Source organism: Pungitius pungitius, chromosome 16, assembly GCF_949316345.1.
Source record: "Pungitius pungitius chromosome 16, fPunPun2.1, whole genome shotgun sequence".
NCBI lineage: Eukaryota > Metazoa > Chordata > Actinopteri > Perciformes > Gasterosteidae > Pungitius > Pungitius pungitius.
The window spans coordinates 8,589,018-8,604,563 of record NC_084915.1 but is presented as its reverse complement, the minus strand read 5'-3'; the positions used below and the strand labels follow the sequence as shown (position 1 = coordinate 8,604,563).

General features: G+C 43.1%; 3 protein-coding genes across 4 annotated transcripts; all 3 read right to left on the bottom strand.

The window, feature by feature from the left end:
- Nucleotides 1-563: 563 nt before the first annotated feature.
- On the bottom strand, nucleotides 564-4,578 carry fam76b (family with sequence similarity 76 member B). 2 transcript variants are annotated; one of them, XM_037467485.2, is made up of 10 exons: nucleotides 4,393-4,578; nucleotides 3,506-3,570; nucleotides 3,363-3,417; nucleotides 3,064-3,219; nucleotides 2,770-2,975; nucleotides 2,575-2,625; nucleotides 2,397-2,474; nucleotides 2,141-2,279; nucleotides 1,951-2,052; nucleotides 564-1,675 (listed from the first exon to the last, which is right to left on the bottom strand). In XM_037467485.2, the coding sequence occupies exons 1-10, from the start codon at nucleotides 4,477-4,479 to the stop codon at nucleotides 1,586-1,588; spliced, it is 1,029 nt and encodes a 342-aa protein (XP_037323382.2). In that variant the 5' UTR covers nucleotides 4,480-4,578; the 3' UTR covers nucleotides 564-1,585. The 2 variants fall into 2 exon arrangements, with proteins under 2 accessions (XP_037323382.2, XP_037323383.2); XM_037467486.2 differs by having other exon boundaries at nucleotides 2,141-2,276; nucleotides 4,393-4,577.
- Nucleotides 4,579-6,483: 1,905 nt separating this feature from the next.
- On the bottom strand, nucleotides 6,484-11,870 carry mtmr2 (myotubularin related protein 2). Its single transcript, XM_037467483.2, has 16 exons — nucleotides 11,593-11,870; nucleotides 10,973-11,075; nucleotides 10,842-10,865; nucleotides 10,649-10,712; nucleotides 10,455-10,549; nucleotides 10,265-10,369; nucleotides 9,905-10,009; nucleotides 9,745-9,828; nucleotides 9,517-9,666; nucleotides 9,225-9,413; nucleotides 8,930-9,115; nucleotides 8,634-8,840; nucleotides 8,455-8,547; nucleotides 8,253-8,366; nucleotides 7,953-8,129; nucleotides 6,484-7,809 (listed from the first exon to the last, which is right to left on the bottom strand). Exons 1-16 carry the CDS (start codon nucleotides 11,670-11,672, stop codon nucleotides 7,645-7,647), a joined length of 1,941 nt encoding a protein of 646 aa, XP_037323380.1. The 5' UTR covers nucleotides 11,673-11,870; the 3' UTR covers nucleotides 6,484-7,644.
- A 706-nt stretch (nucleotides 11,871-12,576) lies between these two features.
- On the bottom strand, nucleotides 12,577-14,931 carry cwc15 (CWC15 spliceosome associated protein homolog). Its single transcript, XM_037467285.2, has 7 exons — nucleotides 14,819-14,931; nucleotides 13,977-14,127; nucleotides 13,644-13,756; nucleotides 13,460-13,563; nucleotides 13,271-13,381; nucleotides 12,990-13,159; nucleotides 12,577-12,878 (listed from the first exon to the last, which is right to left on the bottom strand). The coding sequence occupies exons 2-7, from the start codon at nucleotides 14,111-14,113 to the stop codon at nucleotides 12,749-12,751; spliced, it is 765 nt and encodes a 254-aa protein (XP_037323182.1). The 5' UTR covers nucleotides 14,114-14,127; nucleotides 14,819-14,931; the 3' UTR covers nucleotides 12,577-12,748.
- Between the last annotated feature and the right edge of the window lie 615 nt (nucleotides 14,932-15,546).

Below are 15,546 nucleotides of genomic sequence, written 5' to 3'. Positions count from 1 at the left end.
TCCAAAAGGTTGCGGTGTCTTTTATTATCCAGAACCAATTGTACGGGCAGTAGATATGCAAGTATGGATAAAAAAGCGCTCCTGACCTTCTATGGGACTAATACGTAGTCGATTGAATTATATAACATTTGGACTCCTCACTGTCCGTTGAAACCTTTAAAAATATATTTATACTATAATCAGTGGTTGATGCCTTCCCTTTTGAGTTTCATCTAGCAAAACTTTCCTGTTCAATGTCGTTATTAACGTACATGTATCGTTCATAAGAGTAGAAATATAGTGCGTTTCTTATGATGGCCCCCTTTTGTTTGCCAAGACGGAAGGCTTCTATTATAGAGTCGTTAACTGTATGTGTCTCGGTACATGCTTCATCCTTTCCGATACGGGACCCATTGGTCTTCTGGCTATTTATAAAGCCTTAAATCAGACTAGTGGGATGGATTCTTTTTGCACTCAACATCAACAATATTTTACCTTAGTTAAGTCTTGGAGCCCTAACTGCCTTTTAAAAAGGCAAACAGTCATGGTCAATAAAGGTAAGCAAACAAAAACAGTATAGCCAGTTTAATAAGTTTAAAACACTTGGTTTGGAAAAAGTACAAAAGTGAGTATGAAACCAGCCCAATAATGCAAGGTGATAGGGGTGTTCCTTTAAAAAGCATTTTCTACAAACATGTATAGTTCAACTGGCCTTACAATACACATACTGTACTTACTAAAACAGATACAAGCAATAGTTTAAATAGAATGGCTGACCCCAGAAATACATATACAAGTGATTCTTAAAAAAAACTAATAAAAAGGGAGGGGGGGAAAAGAAGTTAGACCAAATTGCCACCCGTTGTCTGGCAGTAAAATCATGCAGTATTACAATTGTTCCACTAAAGAAAACAGCAAAGCACTACAGCTGTCACACAGTGAGAAACAGGGCAGCCAAGAGGTGTCTCTCAACTAGACAGACTGTGTAGTTCTGAAGTGTTCATTGGTTGTTTTATGAAGTGTTACTGAGAGGGTTCTGTACTGCAGAGCGGCAACTCCGTGGTCATCCGTCCCAAGTTTGCATACATGATCAAGTTTCGCAGCATCTCCATCGAGGAGAACTTCTCTTCCACAATCGCATACATTTTAGAAAAATAGAACTAATTGCTATTGAAGAAAACCCCCCAAAATGTGGGATATCCTCCTAGTATGTTGTGAGGAAATAAAAAAAGCTAAGAAATACAGTTGAATAAATAAATTGCATTACATCCATAAAAAGTATGTGGATACATTTGAGTTGACAGAATGCTATCCACATATGCAAACCATGCTTTTTTTGTTTTGGCCCGGCAGTGTTAAAAACGAGGGCTCCGTCCTCCACTCCATCCAAAGGTCCCATCCAATGCAGAATTTGTCATAAAATATGCTGACATTTAGAGAAGGGTTTCTTCGATTAAACAATTGATCTCCATGTACAACATGGTCGCTGGCTTCACCAGTTAAGAAGTTATCAATGTTAATGGCAATGAGGAAAACACAAGAGGGAGACTTTCAGTGTTACAACAATGAAGCCGCTCTGTGTCGTTGCCCCTCGGTTGGCCTATTGTTAGGGCAACAGCAGAGAACTCCCTGTTCGGTCAAACTTTTTCCCTTTAGAGAGGGCTGCCACTTGTTTCATCAACTCCCTGTTCTTGCCCTGTGGAAACAAAAGGAGGTGGGGAAATAAGATGCATCGTCCTGATCACCTGGAGTATGAACTGAATACAAACATACATATACATCGTATTTAACCAAAAGACAAAGGGGGCATTACAAACTTGTATGATCAAGACAGTGTTAATTAAACAACTTAAGAACCTTCCTAAAAATATTCCAAAGGAAATTTTGCCCAAATGTGACATTGACACCGCAGAATGGGTGGACCTTGGCGAGTGTTTTTGTGACATGTCCCTTTTGCATTTAGTTTCCCACCTGTTGTTGCTCCATAGACTCTTTGTGCGATTTCTCCATTTGGTTCATCTTGACTCTCATGTTGGATTCCTGGTACTGAAAGTCTGCTTTGATCTCGGTCAGCTGGAAAGGAAATTAATAATCAGCACAGAAAATATATGGCGTGACTTCAGCTCATTGGAGATGAGGTCGGGCAAGGCCGATGACCAACCTTTCTGTCCTTCTCGAGAATGGTCAGATCCCTTTGCTGCAGAAGTCTCTTCAACGACATCACTTCCTCTTTCAGCTGGCTGATGAGAATGAAGTTGTCGGTTCCGCCAGAATCCATCGACTGGGTGATGGAACTACTACTGGGAGAAAGGAAAGAGCATGATGCCAAAACTTGCCATAAGTGTTGGGTTTTTTTAGGTGGCTAATATGCATCTTGTTACCATGTTTTTGCCAAATAATTACAATTTTTATCATACCTGTCCCCGTTGGATGGCTTCATCTCCAGTTTTGGTTTTTTCTTTGGAGTCTCCTTCTGGATTGAAGACGATTTATGGCTGGAAAGAAATGTAAAATGACACGGAAACATTTGGGCCTAAAAACAAATTGTTGTGCGATATGTATACTACGCAGTTCTAATGAGGGGGTAAGTCTCACCTCTGCTTCCACAGTCCCTGCTCCTGTTCAGGACTCAAACTCCCACTTAGTCTGAAAAGATAAGTTAGCTGTTAGTTGGCTGGACTCAATTTTCATCTTCTCATTACCTCATCTAAGAAACCACGTAGTGGCATGAACCAAATTTGAAAATGTTTGAAAAAACAAAAATCAACAGTTCCAAAAGAGAAGACATACTTGTGATGAGAGCTGCTGTGTCTGTGTTGTTGTTGTTGTTGTTGGTGTTGGTGGTGATGATGATGATGGTGAGGTCTGGAGTGGTGGTCTTTCTCATTCAGGGATGAGGAGTTGGAGGAGCCGAAGCCCTTCCTCTGCTCCTTGGTCTTCTGCAGGACACGGCGATAGGACAGAGTACAGAGCCAGCACAGGAGTTTCCCATCCACCTGTGAGACAAGTAGGAGTCAGTAGTTTAGAATAAGTTATGTTACACTTTCACTGTTAAAGTAGACCGAATGTATAAATGGTTGTTACCTTTCTCCTGCCCTCCTCCTTACGGTCAAAAGCGCACTGCTGTTTGCACTGCTCACAGGTCTGCGGAGGTCCATATTTCTTCTCTGAGTTAGTACAACGTTGGCACTTTGTCCCGATAAAAGCTGCAATGATGTTACAGTATTGGCAGGGTTTGGGCTGTAAAGACAGATCAAAAACAATGTTAAAAAGGGAATTTACACATGACGGACTGAAAATAAATGCACTCAGTGCAGCTTAATGAACACAAGCTCAAGCAGTGTTCAAGCTGCTTTAGCAAAAAGAAGGAACTTGTTACTCACTGTTCCAAACTGTTTGACATTCTGAGCGCACTTCTTGCAGATTGTATTGGTTTTACTGAAAGAATTAACAAGGGATTTACAGCAAAAAATAAATGCAATAAAATGCCACAACATTCACTTTCACAAAGGAGCACATATCTCACCTTTCCTGCTGAAATTCAGATCTGCAGAATGTGCACTTCACTATTGGATGTGCGATGCGACACTCCTGTGGCAGCAAACCAAAGAAATATCCTCGTGAGTGTGATAATTAAAATTGTGCAATTGCAACAAACACATCACAAAAGAAATGACTGTCGCAACTCGCCCTGTTTGGCAACACACTTTGATGTTTGTTGGATACAAACACCTGACTGTGGGTGCACAGAGGAGAAAGAGTAAAATGTGCTGTAACCGCTTCTATATTTTAGCTTTGTTTATTGCAGTAGGACCAAAAGCCATTGTTGGATGACTTAAGTTGGGCTTCTTTCGGAGTTTGAAAAGGGAGAAGTTCGACCAAGTGCATTATAGTAGTCACAGGTTGACCTTGTGCCTTCACGGTCCTGTGCAAAGAGAAGTTATCAGAGTTCCCGGGGAAAACCCCCTTGAAGGAAGTTTACAAAGTGATAACGCCTCCCCAGCATCGAATACAAATATGAATCAGTGCAGTCTGCTGAGCGGAGAAGGGAGGGAACAGAATGCGGCAACAACAACCAAAATGTCTACGAGAGCAACAAGTTGGCATGTACATACAGAGAGCCTCTCAAAAAGTAGAAATATGTCAATGACTCATGAATTACATTCGAGCAACTAAAAAGGATTGTGTTATTACAGATTTCCACCACCACAGGATTTATTTCCGTACTAAATTATCTAAACAAGATTACGAGTCACCGCCTCCAGGATGGACGGATAAAATATGTTGCATAATCTGATCTCTCTCCCAACACCATCACACCGCGCGAGCCATAAACACACTCACAAACCACCACGCTCGGGGTTGTTGATGATGATGATGATGTTGTCGTCGTCTTCTCTAGTTTGCACTCACCTTGCACAGCTGCTGGCCCTGCGACAGCTCCTCGAAGGGGTACCGCTGGTTACACTTCGTACAGGCGTACAGAGCCGACGTTGCCATCCTCACCCGACCTGACGCACACGAGCTAGAAGAGGTGAGCGTGACGTCCGGCTGCGAAACCACAAACGGCTCAACGCCGCCCCCCCCCTCTCCTCCTCCTCCTCCTCCTCCTCCTCCTCACCTCCGTTCCCCCGCTACCTTTACAAGCCGTCGGCTAATTTCACCGCGAGGAAGCCACGGGTCGCGCTGGCGTCCGGTGGTAGCTGGCGTTAGCTAGCTGGTGCTAGGTTAGCTAGCTGGGGCTAGGTAGCGCAGGGCGACGGGGGAGTAGCTTCTAGCTAGAGGGAGAACAATAAACTCCGAATATGTGTGATCTCTCGCTGCTCATACCGCGTCCGACCGGACCAGCTCGACATCAAGCATCAGTAATTCTGTGGCATAAGCGAGCGGTCCACGCGTATCTGGCTATTTCAACATGAAGTTTCCGCTGTTCTCGCCCAGAAAAGGTATTTCTGGTCCTGTTTTCCTTCTCTCTCTTTTTGTATCGACGGCGTCGTCTTCATGTAACCGGAAGAGGTCGAAGGCTCCAGCAGCAGAAGAAAGGAAACCTATCGCGACACGACGTCCGTCCGCGGGATTCACAGTTTAAAAAGCGCGAAGCCAATCACGTGCCCGGATCCACCCGACGCAGCGCGACGCCACACGCCATCATTTCTTTAATTTAAGCACTTTCTAACTTTGGTTGATCCTGACACCTGGACTGATATGGCACCGGGCATCATTGCGGTTGTCTCACCGTGTCGGAGTGGTCATTTACGTCATCTCAAAACGAGACCATTATGCTTTGAAAAAAATCAATTTGCTACACATGTTCATGGATGGGTGTAAGCTGAGCTCCCAGTTGAATCAACCACAACATGACTGAATGTGAAGGCCCCGGGGCCCCGGCTGATCAGGAGCTCTAGAAAGTCACAGGATAATCACCAGTGTGGGGCCATTTGCAGCATCTCTAAATTATCGCCATGTGGGTGAAACACTGACATTAAAATTAACTCAGGCTCAGTGAGACTCTCTCATTGTCTGCGCTGTCACACATAACCGCTAATTCTGTACATGATGGATACATGTTGATCCTTATGTAAATAAACACATATGTACTAAAGCAAAAAGGTACGAGAGGCTGTACTTTATCTTTAATAATGTAACAGTTGGAGGGGGTAGTTAGGCCCGACACGCAGCGGAGGGCCGGCAACCCTCCAACTGTTACATTATTGAAGATAAAGTACTGCCTCAAGCCACCAACATGTATCTGTATGATACTTGAAAATACAAAATGTATTCATACATATCAGTTCCACCAAAGATATTTCACATATATGATATTTAGCAACGTCATGTGAGACACAGTGTTTTTTTCCAACCAATTAGATCTCAGGTCTGAACATTTCAATCAGCATTGACAGAATGAGGTTATGTGGTCATTTTGTATTATATCAAGCCCAAGTTTTCTGCATTGCATACATTGACGGGGTCCTAGATATCCTGGTTTCAAGCTTAATTTGGTGCAGAAACTCCATTAAGTTTCAATCTATTACTTAAAGACCCTTAAATAAAAGTCAGCCGTAACGTTTGGTGTGATATCAACTGTTGTAATGGTATAATAACCTTCTTTACTTTAGCTGCCATGATGGATAGAAAGATGGTTTCAGTTCCTGTCTCTTTCCAGTGGCCTGACCTTTGTAAACAAAGTGTGTGAACACAAATATGTTGATACACTTTTGATTCTTTTAGTTGCCCGCAGTGTCTCAATTCTCAGAATGTGTTTTGAAGCAATGAAGTGCATACAGTCCAACTTTATTAACTAAATTTAGAAACAGAGTATTGCAATCTAAGTGGCAACATACATTAATTAGAGATGGGCATAAATAAAATAAAAAATGAAATCAAAGAAATTGTAATGAGTAAATGTATGGCTAATATTTAGGTGAGTGAAACAGCTTGATTATAGAGGTTTTCAGAGCCTCTTCAGTTTATGATTACAATCAAGCACATTCACACCATAAATGTCAGAATTCATAAAAACATTTATTTTTCATATATTTTGTGGAAAGACCATAATCATAACAATATATAATTAATGTAATCTGGGCTAGGCTATAATTTGAAACACTAATAGGTGAAGGCAAGGAATAAACTGGAATGGCTTGTGTTCACGCTCCACTAATGTAACAAATCATAAAAACTCCTTGAAATGGAGTTGTTTTTATTGGAAGTATTCACATGGCCAAGCAAAAATGTATTGTTTTCTATTGGCATTTCAAAAGCTCACACTCTCTTCTCTTTTGATTCTCCCACTCAGTCATTCAGATCAAGGCACAGTTCTTCATTAAAATATGAAAACCACCAATCAAATTATTAGTTGTTACACATTCTGCTGCCTATAAACTACTTGTCTACTAGGTTTAAAAAGCATAACTAAGTAGCTGACTATTAACTCGAAGAAATTAACTGTTGCATATTCCGCGTAGCTTATTAATCTTGCATGGTACCGTCTCTAACCAATGTATGACATGAGACCGCGTGTGTGTCTGTAAACCATAAATACAGTTTGGAAAGGATAATAAATATCTAGTTAGAAAAACAAAACAGAGGAATGTCATATGTGAAACATGAATATTTGGTCACAACAATCTAAAAGCACTGACTTGAGAAGAAGCTAGTATTGCTGCCCTTGAGCTACATTAAACAATATTTAACAACTCTGAGCCATTTAGTTGTATAGTACTAAAGCTCAAAATCATTTTTGCAGCGATTGTACATCTTCACAATTGCTTCATCCGCACTGCTTTCATTTTCCAAACATTTGCAGTGTAGAGAAATTAAGTTGAGTCCCTATGAAGTGTACAAGGCGTGCGTATTTTAACAGAGCAATATTTTAGTGTGCTCCAAAAATTCAAAACTGATTGTAGGTGGTTATGTTCTCGCTATTCTGGTTACATGCCCTCTCGACCCCGGAGGAAGAGTACAATATGGCTGTAGTAAAGGAGAGACCGACGCGCTACTGTTGCAAGCAGACTCCGCACGACCTGTTAGAGGTGGAAACTCATCAGACACTCGTGGTTCTGTGTTAACGCCCGGTTTGCCGCACGGCTCCTTTGCGGCGCCGCGTTGGGCCAGATGATTTAGGGCTGCAGTGCGAGTGACCGCTGCGCTGTCAAAGTTGTGTCAAACAAAGGTTTGCACGGGGGTGATGGAGCGCGTGGGCGAGCCCGCGCGCTCAGAGGAAGAAGAGGCCGAGCGGTTTGTCACTTCGCGCTGCAACTCGTCCACCCTCTTTTGCAGCTCCGCCCGCTTCGCCAGCAGCTCCTTGTGGCGCTGATGAACGGGTTCCTACGCAGCAGCAACAACAACAACAAAAAGACAATGAAAACTATGTGTGGAGTTCAACAGCTACAATCGAGCATGTAGGGAGTGCTAAACTAGTCACCTTAAAATCACCACGGGGCAACCAAAGACGGATTTCTAAAACATACCTGAGGCCTCATGCGAGGGTTCCAGCGGATGTAGTAGCCAACCCAGAGCTCCAGGTGACGTAGGCTGACTACAGGGAACAGCACATGGTTGGAGTAGTTCACATACATAGGATTGGTAAACTCCTCCAGCTGGCTATTCACATACGACCACAACGACACCGTCCTCTTGGGAATCTCCTGTAAAATGAAAAAAAGACGCGGCGGTCGTGACACTGACTGCGAAGCAGCAGCAAGCGCTCCGTGCGCGTCGCTGCTGCGCCTGACGTTAAAACGTCTCATTAAAAAACAAAATGCTCTGACCTCCTTCAACCTCTGCTGTTCGCTGTTGCACAGGAAGGTGCCAAACAGGCAGCTGTAGAGGTGGTCCAGGATGGTTACCAGAAAGTATTCGTTAAACTCAAACGCTGCAGGAAACTTAAACGAAAAAAAGATATATTAGTGTCCCTGAAAGGCCGTGTTATGGTGAGGATGCTTTTTCCACATTTCAGCCGTTACGGTCTACCTGGCGAGTCAACTGCCAGACGCAGTCGATGAACTGGATAAAAACAGGCGAGCGGTCTGCGTCCGTGTGGTTCTTGTCGCCGTGACCGAGACGCTTGAAGAAGAGGAAAAGCACAATTGGTGACAGGAGTGGGGAGGCCGCTGATGTCATTGAAACCGGGTGCGTGAAGCCGTGTTTACCAGCTGGAAGCGGTGACCAAAGCTCAGCCACTCCTTCTCCAGCAGCACCTCGAAGCCGCGGATGGTGCGGTAGTAACCGTCCAGCATCAGCATGGCCAGGGAGGTGAGCTGGCCGGTGCGGTCCCAGCCGTCGCTGCAGTGCACCACCACGGAGGTTTTCCCAGACTCCACCTTGTCCGCGATCCGCAGCGCTCCTGCCAGGATCAGCTGCGAAACGTGCATACAAGGAACGTGTTCAGGAGCCTGGGACTTGGCTCATCTTGCAGTAAAAATACATTTTAAGATCAGGTGCTCACCTTGATGTGCTCGAGCCAATGGGTGGACTCCAGATTGGAGAGCCAGTGGGAGTCCTCGATGTTGGGGTAGACCACGTCCTTCAGCTTTCGGAGGGACTCTCTCATCACGTGTATATTGTGAATGTCCAAGAACACCAGCTCGGCATTCTGATACGCGTCCTCGCTTTCATAACCGCCGCCTTTCATCTGGAGAGGGAAAAAAAAAAAAAAAAAGTGGTGACGGTGTTGTCGATGAGATGGTTCATCCATTTAGGGAGCAGAGCCTGAGTTTCCCTTTTAAACACATGCAGGGAACCTTGTTTGCAGCGGCGTTGACGCTGGGCCTCGCATCAAAGATGAAGAGTTTATGGGACTGAGCATTAGCGTCCATGATCGCCTGCAGGTATTTCTCGTCCTCTTTGCTGCGCTTCCCGTTTACCCCAACCATGGGCTGGCTGCAGCGCGTCACCGTCGCCTGGCTCTCTGGATGGATCCATGACAACACCTAAACACAAACAGACAAAGTACGACCCCCAATAAGACAACGCAAAGTCCAACAATCCAGCTGCACAGGGGAGGAATTGTTAAGATCCATGCCGCTCACTCACTGGTATCCTTCCCTTTGCTCGAAAGGCAGCAACTCTCTTGAGCTCTTCGTCCGGTATGTTGACAGGCACCGCCAGAGTGGACGGGTATGTGTCGCAAACCTCATAGTGGTCGTTTACTTTTGTTATCCTCCAGCTTTCATTGGGTATACCCTTTAAAAACACACATAACACAGCAATGCAATGGGCTTCCTGTAACATCAGGGTGAGCATTTTTTGTTTTTTAAATACCTGTCTTTTGTATTCCGAGAGAGCGTCGTACACCTTCCATCCGTTCTCAGGGAAGACTTGCCCGTATTCAAAGGCGTATATTTGCTGTGGAGAGTACAAGAGAAGTTCATCCACCAGCCGACAGTGCAGAGCAGCGACGGTGTGGCTGACAATCACTCACCAGCCCGTTGGAAACAGGAAACGCAAATTTGACCAGCACTTCAAAAATGGACTTCCTGAGAGTGTCCTCCATTTGCTTGTGTGCAAAGCGTAGATTACGCATATCCTGCAGAGAGGCAGAGAAGCAGGTCATGGTCAAACCGCAGGATTCAAAGCTGCATTTTTTGTAGGATACTGTGGACATAGAGCATGTTGATCCCTTTCTGAACGACTATGATTTCTGTCACGGATGAGACGAGGCTTGTCCTCTATGCATTAGCCATGGCACCGTATAACTGTCTTAGATCAGCAACCTACAAACATCTGAAATGAGGTGAAAAAAAAACAGGGAGTTATTCAAGAACATTTGCACCTTACTCACCTTACAAACCAATCCGTAGGACACGTCCCCCCTGTTCGATGCACCTCCAATCTTTTCCACGCGACTCACCACCCCGAGGGGAAGGTCCAGCACGAATGCTGGCTCCTGGAAGCAAACAACACATTAGTAAAAACAGATTCAAAATACTCTGCTTTAAGTGCTTTGGACAAAAAAAAGACATGAAGCATACCCTGTCCATGCATCTGAAGAAAAGTCTGTAGTTGGTAACTAACACTGTTCCCCTCAGTGCTCCAATGAAAGGACAGAAATAAGTCACATCTTGGGCTATAAAATAAAACAGATTTATCAATTATATCAAAAATATTTGTATGGTTGGATGATAAAGTGTCTACTTTATGCAAGTAAGCTAAAAAGAGACCGTACCCATGTCTTGCACAGCTTCATTTGGAAGTAACTGTGGCTCTTCTTTGCCTGAATCTCTGAACACCTGCCGGAAACATTTCATACAAATTAAACTCCTAACGTGGAGCAGTCTCTTTACCTGGACCCACGATATTTGCTGGGTAATCATATGAAGTGTTGTGATAGGTAGTACATAACGGATGAGGAGGCACACCTTGGCTTCAGTCTTGGGCTTCACCTGAAGGGGTGAAGAAAAGAGGAGAGTCACAATCTAGTCATTATCATTAGGTAAAATGATGGTGGAGCAGTCGTAGGATGCCAGTGAATTACGTGCAGGCTACAGACCCTGAACTCCGGGGAGAGCTCTGCGGAGGTGGCCACGGACTCGGCGGACATCGCGAAGGGCGGCTTGGCCTGCGCGGACCGGTCCGAGCGAGAAGTGGAAGTACTGGCGAGAGATGAAATGCCGAGGAATGAAATGTTGGACACGCTCCGGGCATCTTTGACGTGTGCCGGAAACATTATTTGATAAAATAACTGGCCGAATAACAACAACAGATTTAGATGTGTAACTGGAGTTTAAGTTGTCTGTCAAAATGAATTCGTGTGAGTTATTAGAAGGCGTCACGTGGGGGTGTGACGTTAGGAAATTATGACAGTTATTTTTTTCCCTTCATATTTTTGTTTTTTTCTATCTCATTTCACAGTACGGATGAGTATTTCACCTTATAATTAACAGTTAACAGTTAATTAACGAAGACAACCGGGCGGATGACTTGTCATCAGTCGCGTGTATTCACCGCGTTGACCTCACGCGAAGAATTCACGTTACAAACAAGTGCATTAGGGGTCAGCCATTGTTAGCTCACGTCTCGTAAATGCACGTACACGAAGTCTCCGGGGTCAGTTTTCTAAACTTTGGAGCTAACGTTAGCCCAGAGAGGCGTCGCGGTGGGCTCGGCTACCTGGACAATGAGTCGACGCTCGGCTGTCGGGAGGAGGAGCGCTTCGAGCCCAAACTGTCCACGCTGCCGCTCTTCTCCATGTTCCCCCTGCTTCGAGAGTTTTGAGGACAGACGGTGCGGGGAAACCGACTCAGATCGCTCTATCCACCCGAAGGGATGTGATTTAAATCCCTCCTCGGAGTGCAGTAAATCCCCACCAACAAAAGGAAGCTGCCATGTTTTCCCGTCAGCCTCCCAATCCCTGTCCCCGGGGGAGGCGGCGGTTGGACGCGGCGCCCTCTAGTGGCGAAAGGCCTTCACTGCTCTTTGTACTTTTTGAATGAACAATCGAACAACTTGTCTTGAAAATAACAAGAATACCACAGATCGCCGTGAAATTTCAAAGGGGCCTATTATACAACATTTTCTGGCAATATGTATTGCTTAGGACGTATTTACATTTTCCAAGTAAATCCTCACCCATAAATCCCACACTTTGATAAATTCTTCATTCTTCTTCCTTACTTTTCTAATTGCAGCTGCTACATTAACTTTTAAGTCTGCACTTTAAACAATGCAGTTTAATGGTTCCTCTTTCCTTAATATTTATGCCCTTTTCATGTAATAAATGTTGACTGTTGGCAATAAAATATTTTAATGACTTGGAAATAATGAAAATTTGAATGATTTGATTCTAATATAGATATGTGGAATAACTTGCTTACTATAATAACATTTGTAACCAAGGTCCTTATAAATATACTGTTCATGAAGCTATCTCATTTTCTACGCTTCCTAACAGTTCGGATTTATATAAACCCTGTTATGGTAGAAATGTACCAAAACAATATTTGAAAAAAAAAAGTTTAAAAACGTGATTGAAAATATATTCTCCTGTACTATAAAATCCTGCAAGCCATTTATAACAGAGTTTTTCAGTCTTTTATTTAAATCAATTAAAAAATACAGTAAGACTGAGGGGTCAAATCAAATCTTACAACTTAGTTCAACCTTTATGAGCTTTATTCAAAAGAATTACTTCACCAACTCATTTATATACAAGATTGTATGTGTTGAGTGTACAAATACTAATGCATTGGAGTACAGAATGTATCTAAATGCCATCTAACAGTAGGTCGGGTACCAAAGAGATGAGATGAATAAAACAGACAGTCCTTTACTTTACATATTTTTCCATAAATTTCTTGTGGAACTCAGAGCGAAGTGTGTCATTGATGAAGCGTTTCTCCTTCCTTGCATCGTCTACTCCTTTGGCGCAATTCTTGAAAACAACATCGTCATCCCACCTAGAAAGATATTGACACATTACATTTTGATTGTTAGAGGAAAGTAATGAAAACTTCTTTCTTGAAACACAACACTTCTGTCTTGTATTCACATCTGGGTTTGTAAAATACCTTCTCTTTACTTTGAAGGTATTCTGAGTCTGGGCAATCTGCTGCTGCTGCTGTTGTTGTTGTTGTTGTTGCTGCTGCTGTTGTTGTTGCCCTGCCAAATTAATCAATGGATTGCCACTCAAGATATTCTCCATGCGAATCCTCTCCTCCTCTGCCTTTTGCTCCCGCTCCTAAGACGGGAGAAGAAACAAAGTCACTAACTGAGGCATTTGCCTCCTCACGAACAAAACCCATGTCCTATTGGGCCTGTTCAAATACTCCAGGATGAAATTGTAGTTTACTTTGCGTTCTTGCTCTTCAGCCCGCTCCTTCTTGATCTTCTCAAGTTCTGCGAGAAGAGCTGCAGTGTCGTCATCATCACTGTCCTCCTCAGAGTCCTCGTCCTCATCATCCTATAAAGAACCAAGCCGCATTGGTGAGGGAGTATAATGAATGCTAATGAGCCCCTAGTGTGCAGCACCGGTGCTTACATCAGTGAGAGGGTCGTCAGCATCAAGATTGGCTGCTGGTATCTGGTCGAGTCTGGGCCTCTTTGAAGATGATGACGAAGATGAGGATGAGGATGTAGTGTGCTCTGGAAAGTTAGTGTTTTGTGAATTTAGACTTTAAAAAAAAGAAGGTGAGAATTGAACAAGTTCCTACAGATAGACCAACCTCTTGGTCCCCTTTCTCTTGTCTTTTCACGCACAGCTACACGTTCCCGCTCTTCGAGCTCCCTGCGGAAATCACGGGCACGCACCTCCTCTGGGGCATCCTGGGTAGGTTGCCTTGTGATGGGAAAACATATTATAAGAAACAACCCAAACAATATTTTGATTCCAGCGTGAATCCACCTTCAGAATGAGTAGACAGAAGGTGCAGCAGGAACAGTTCAGAAAGTTACATGATTGATATAAATCAGTGCAGGTCAAGCCTGCCAGCAGCGTACTCAGCGACACACTGATTACAACCCTTTGATTCAAATCCACTCATACTTGGTTAACGTACCTGTACTTGATCTTGGTGTGACCTGGAAGATCTCGACTGGAGTACTGCTTAGACAGGGCACTCAAATCCCCTCCTCCTTCTCCTTTACCTCTCCCTCCTCTCGCGGGCTCAAATGTTGGTCTTGCAGCTGTAGTCATCTTTGATGGCCTCGCTGTAGTTGCACATAAAAGGAGAACAACCATGAGTTGAAATACCAAGTAATGTTCTAAACAGTGTCCACCACCTACTGTAAGTGTCTTAATCTAAAAGAGTTCATACTGTCACAACTAGCTAAAAATAAAAAATAAAATAACCATTCATAAATTGTTTTTGGAGGAAAACGTCTCTTCTAAATGATCATTTTCAGTTCAGTGGTTGTTTGATAATGTAAGTGTATATAACGTTAGTATAAGCATATATGAGAGAGACAGAAAATGAACTTAACGTCACATTAGAGAAATGTCGAATTTCAGGACTGAGGCACAAGTTAACGTTACATTCAAACTAATTTGTTCATACGTAAAACACGTTTTAACGGATTAGTTTGATTAAAAAAGGTTAACAACTACACTGTTGTCTTTGTGAATCTCAAACTCTCGCTTTTAAGAGAAACGGCTGTTAGTTATTGCTGAAGTAACGTTACAGAAAACAAGCTAGTCAGTTAGCCAGTGTAGCTAAATAATAAGATGCTAGCATGCTAGCGTTAGCTGATAACAGTGTTGAGGAGGAAAGCAATGCTATTTCGTCTAACCTGGCTACTTTACACTGTACGACAGGAAGTATTTCCGAAAGCGTTATTGAAATAGAACAAAAAGTCAGAATTTCGGCGTTTGAGATAATATTCCTCGATAAATAGCACTTACGTTGCTGCTACCACACGACACAAGGAAGACTCGACGCAACGAGTGACGTCACTTCCTGTAGAAACGATATAGAAATCTGCGGGTAGAAAAGATGCATTCATGGACACGCGTGAATTGGAAGATACTAAGAAATCCATCATGTGAATCTTCATATTGTATTTACAAAGTATGTAAATAACATCCGATCGAAACTGCAGCTGGGATCAGATAATATAAGTCTTACGGAAAAACATTTTACAGTCTCTAGAGGTGTTTCATATAATCTTCTTTTATTGCAAGAACATCTAATATGTCTTTAAACACATGTGCAGTATAAAAGTTACGGAAATATGAGGCAGAGAATATCATATCAGAAATGATCAAAATTCAGCTTGCCTTTGATTTGTAGTTATTAATTGATTTATTAAAGTAATAAATCGCTTGAGTCACATAACATGTTTTGGCTGTATTTTATTCACAATGGCCAGATTTTCAAGATGGAATTTTAGTTATATTTCATCTTAATTTGCTAGCTACACAATGCAGTAATAGAGGGCATATGGGTCTTATAAATTCCCGCCCTCTCATTTGTGAAAAATCAAAAATCAAAAAACACAACAATGTAAGCAGCCATTGAAAATATCCAAACCAAACAACACTGTCAGTAACTTTTACAGTAACAGTTTTGCACCGAAGGGGAGATGTTTCCTGGCGGCAGGTGAGACGCACACATACCTGAACATCAAAGA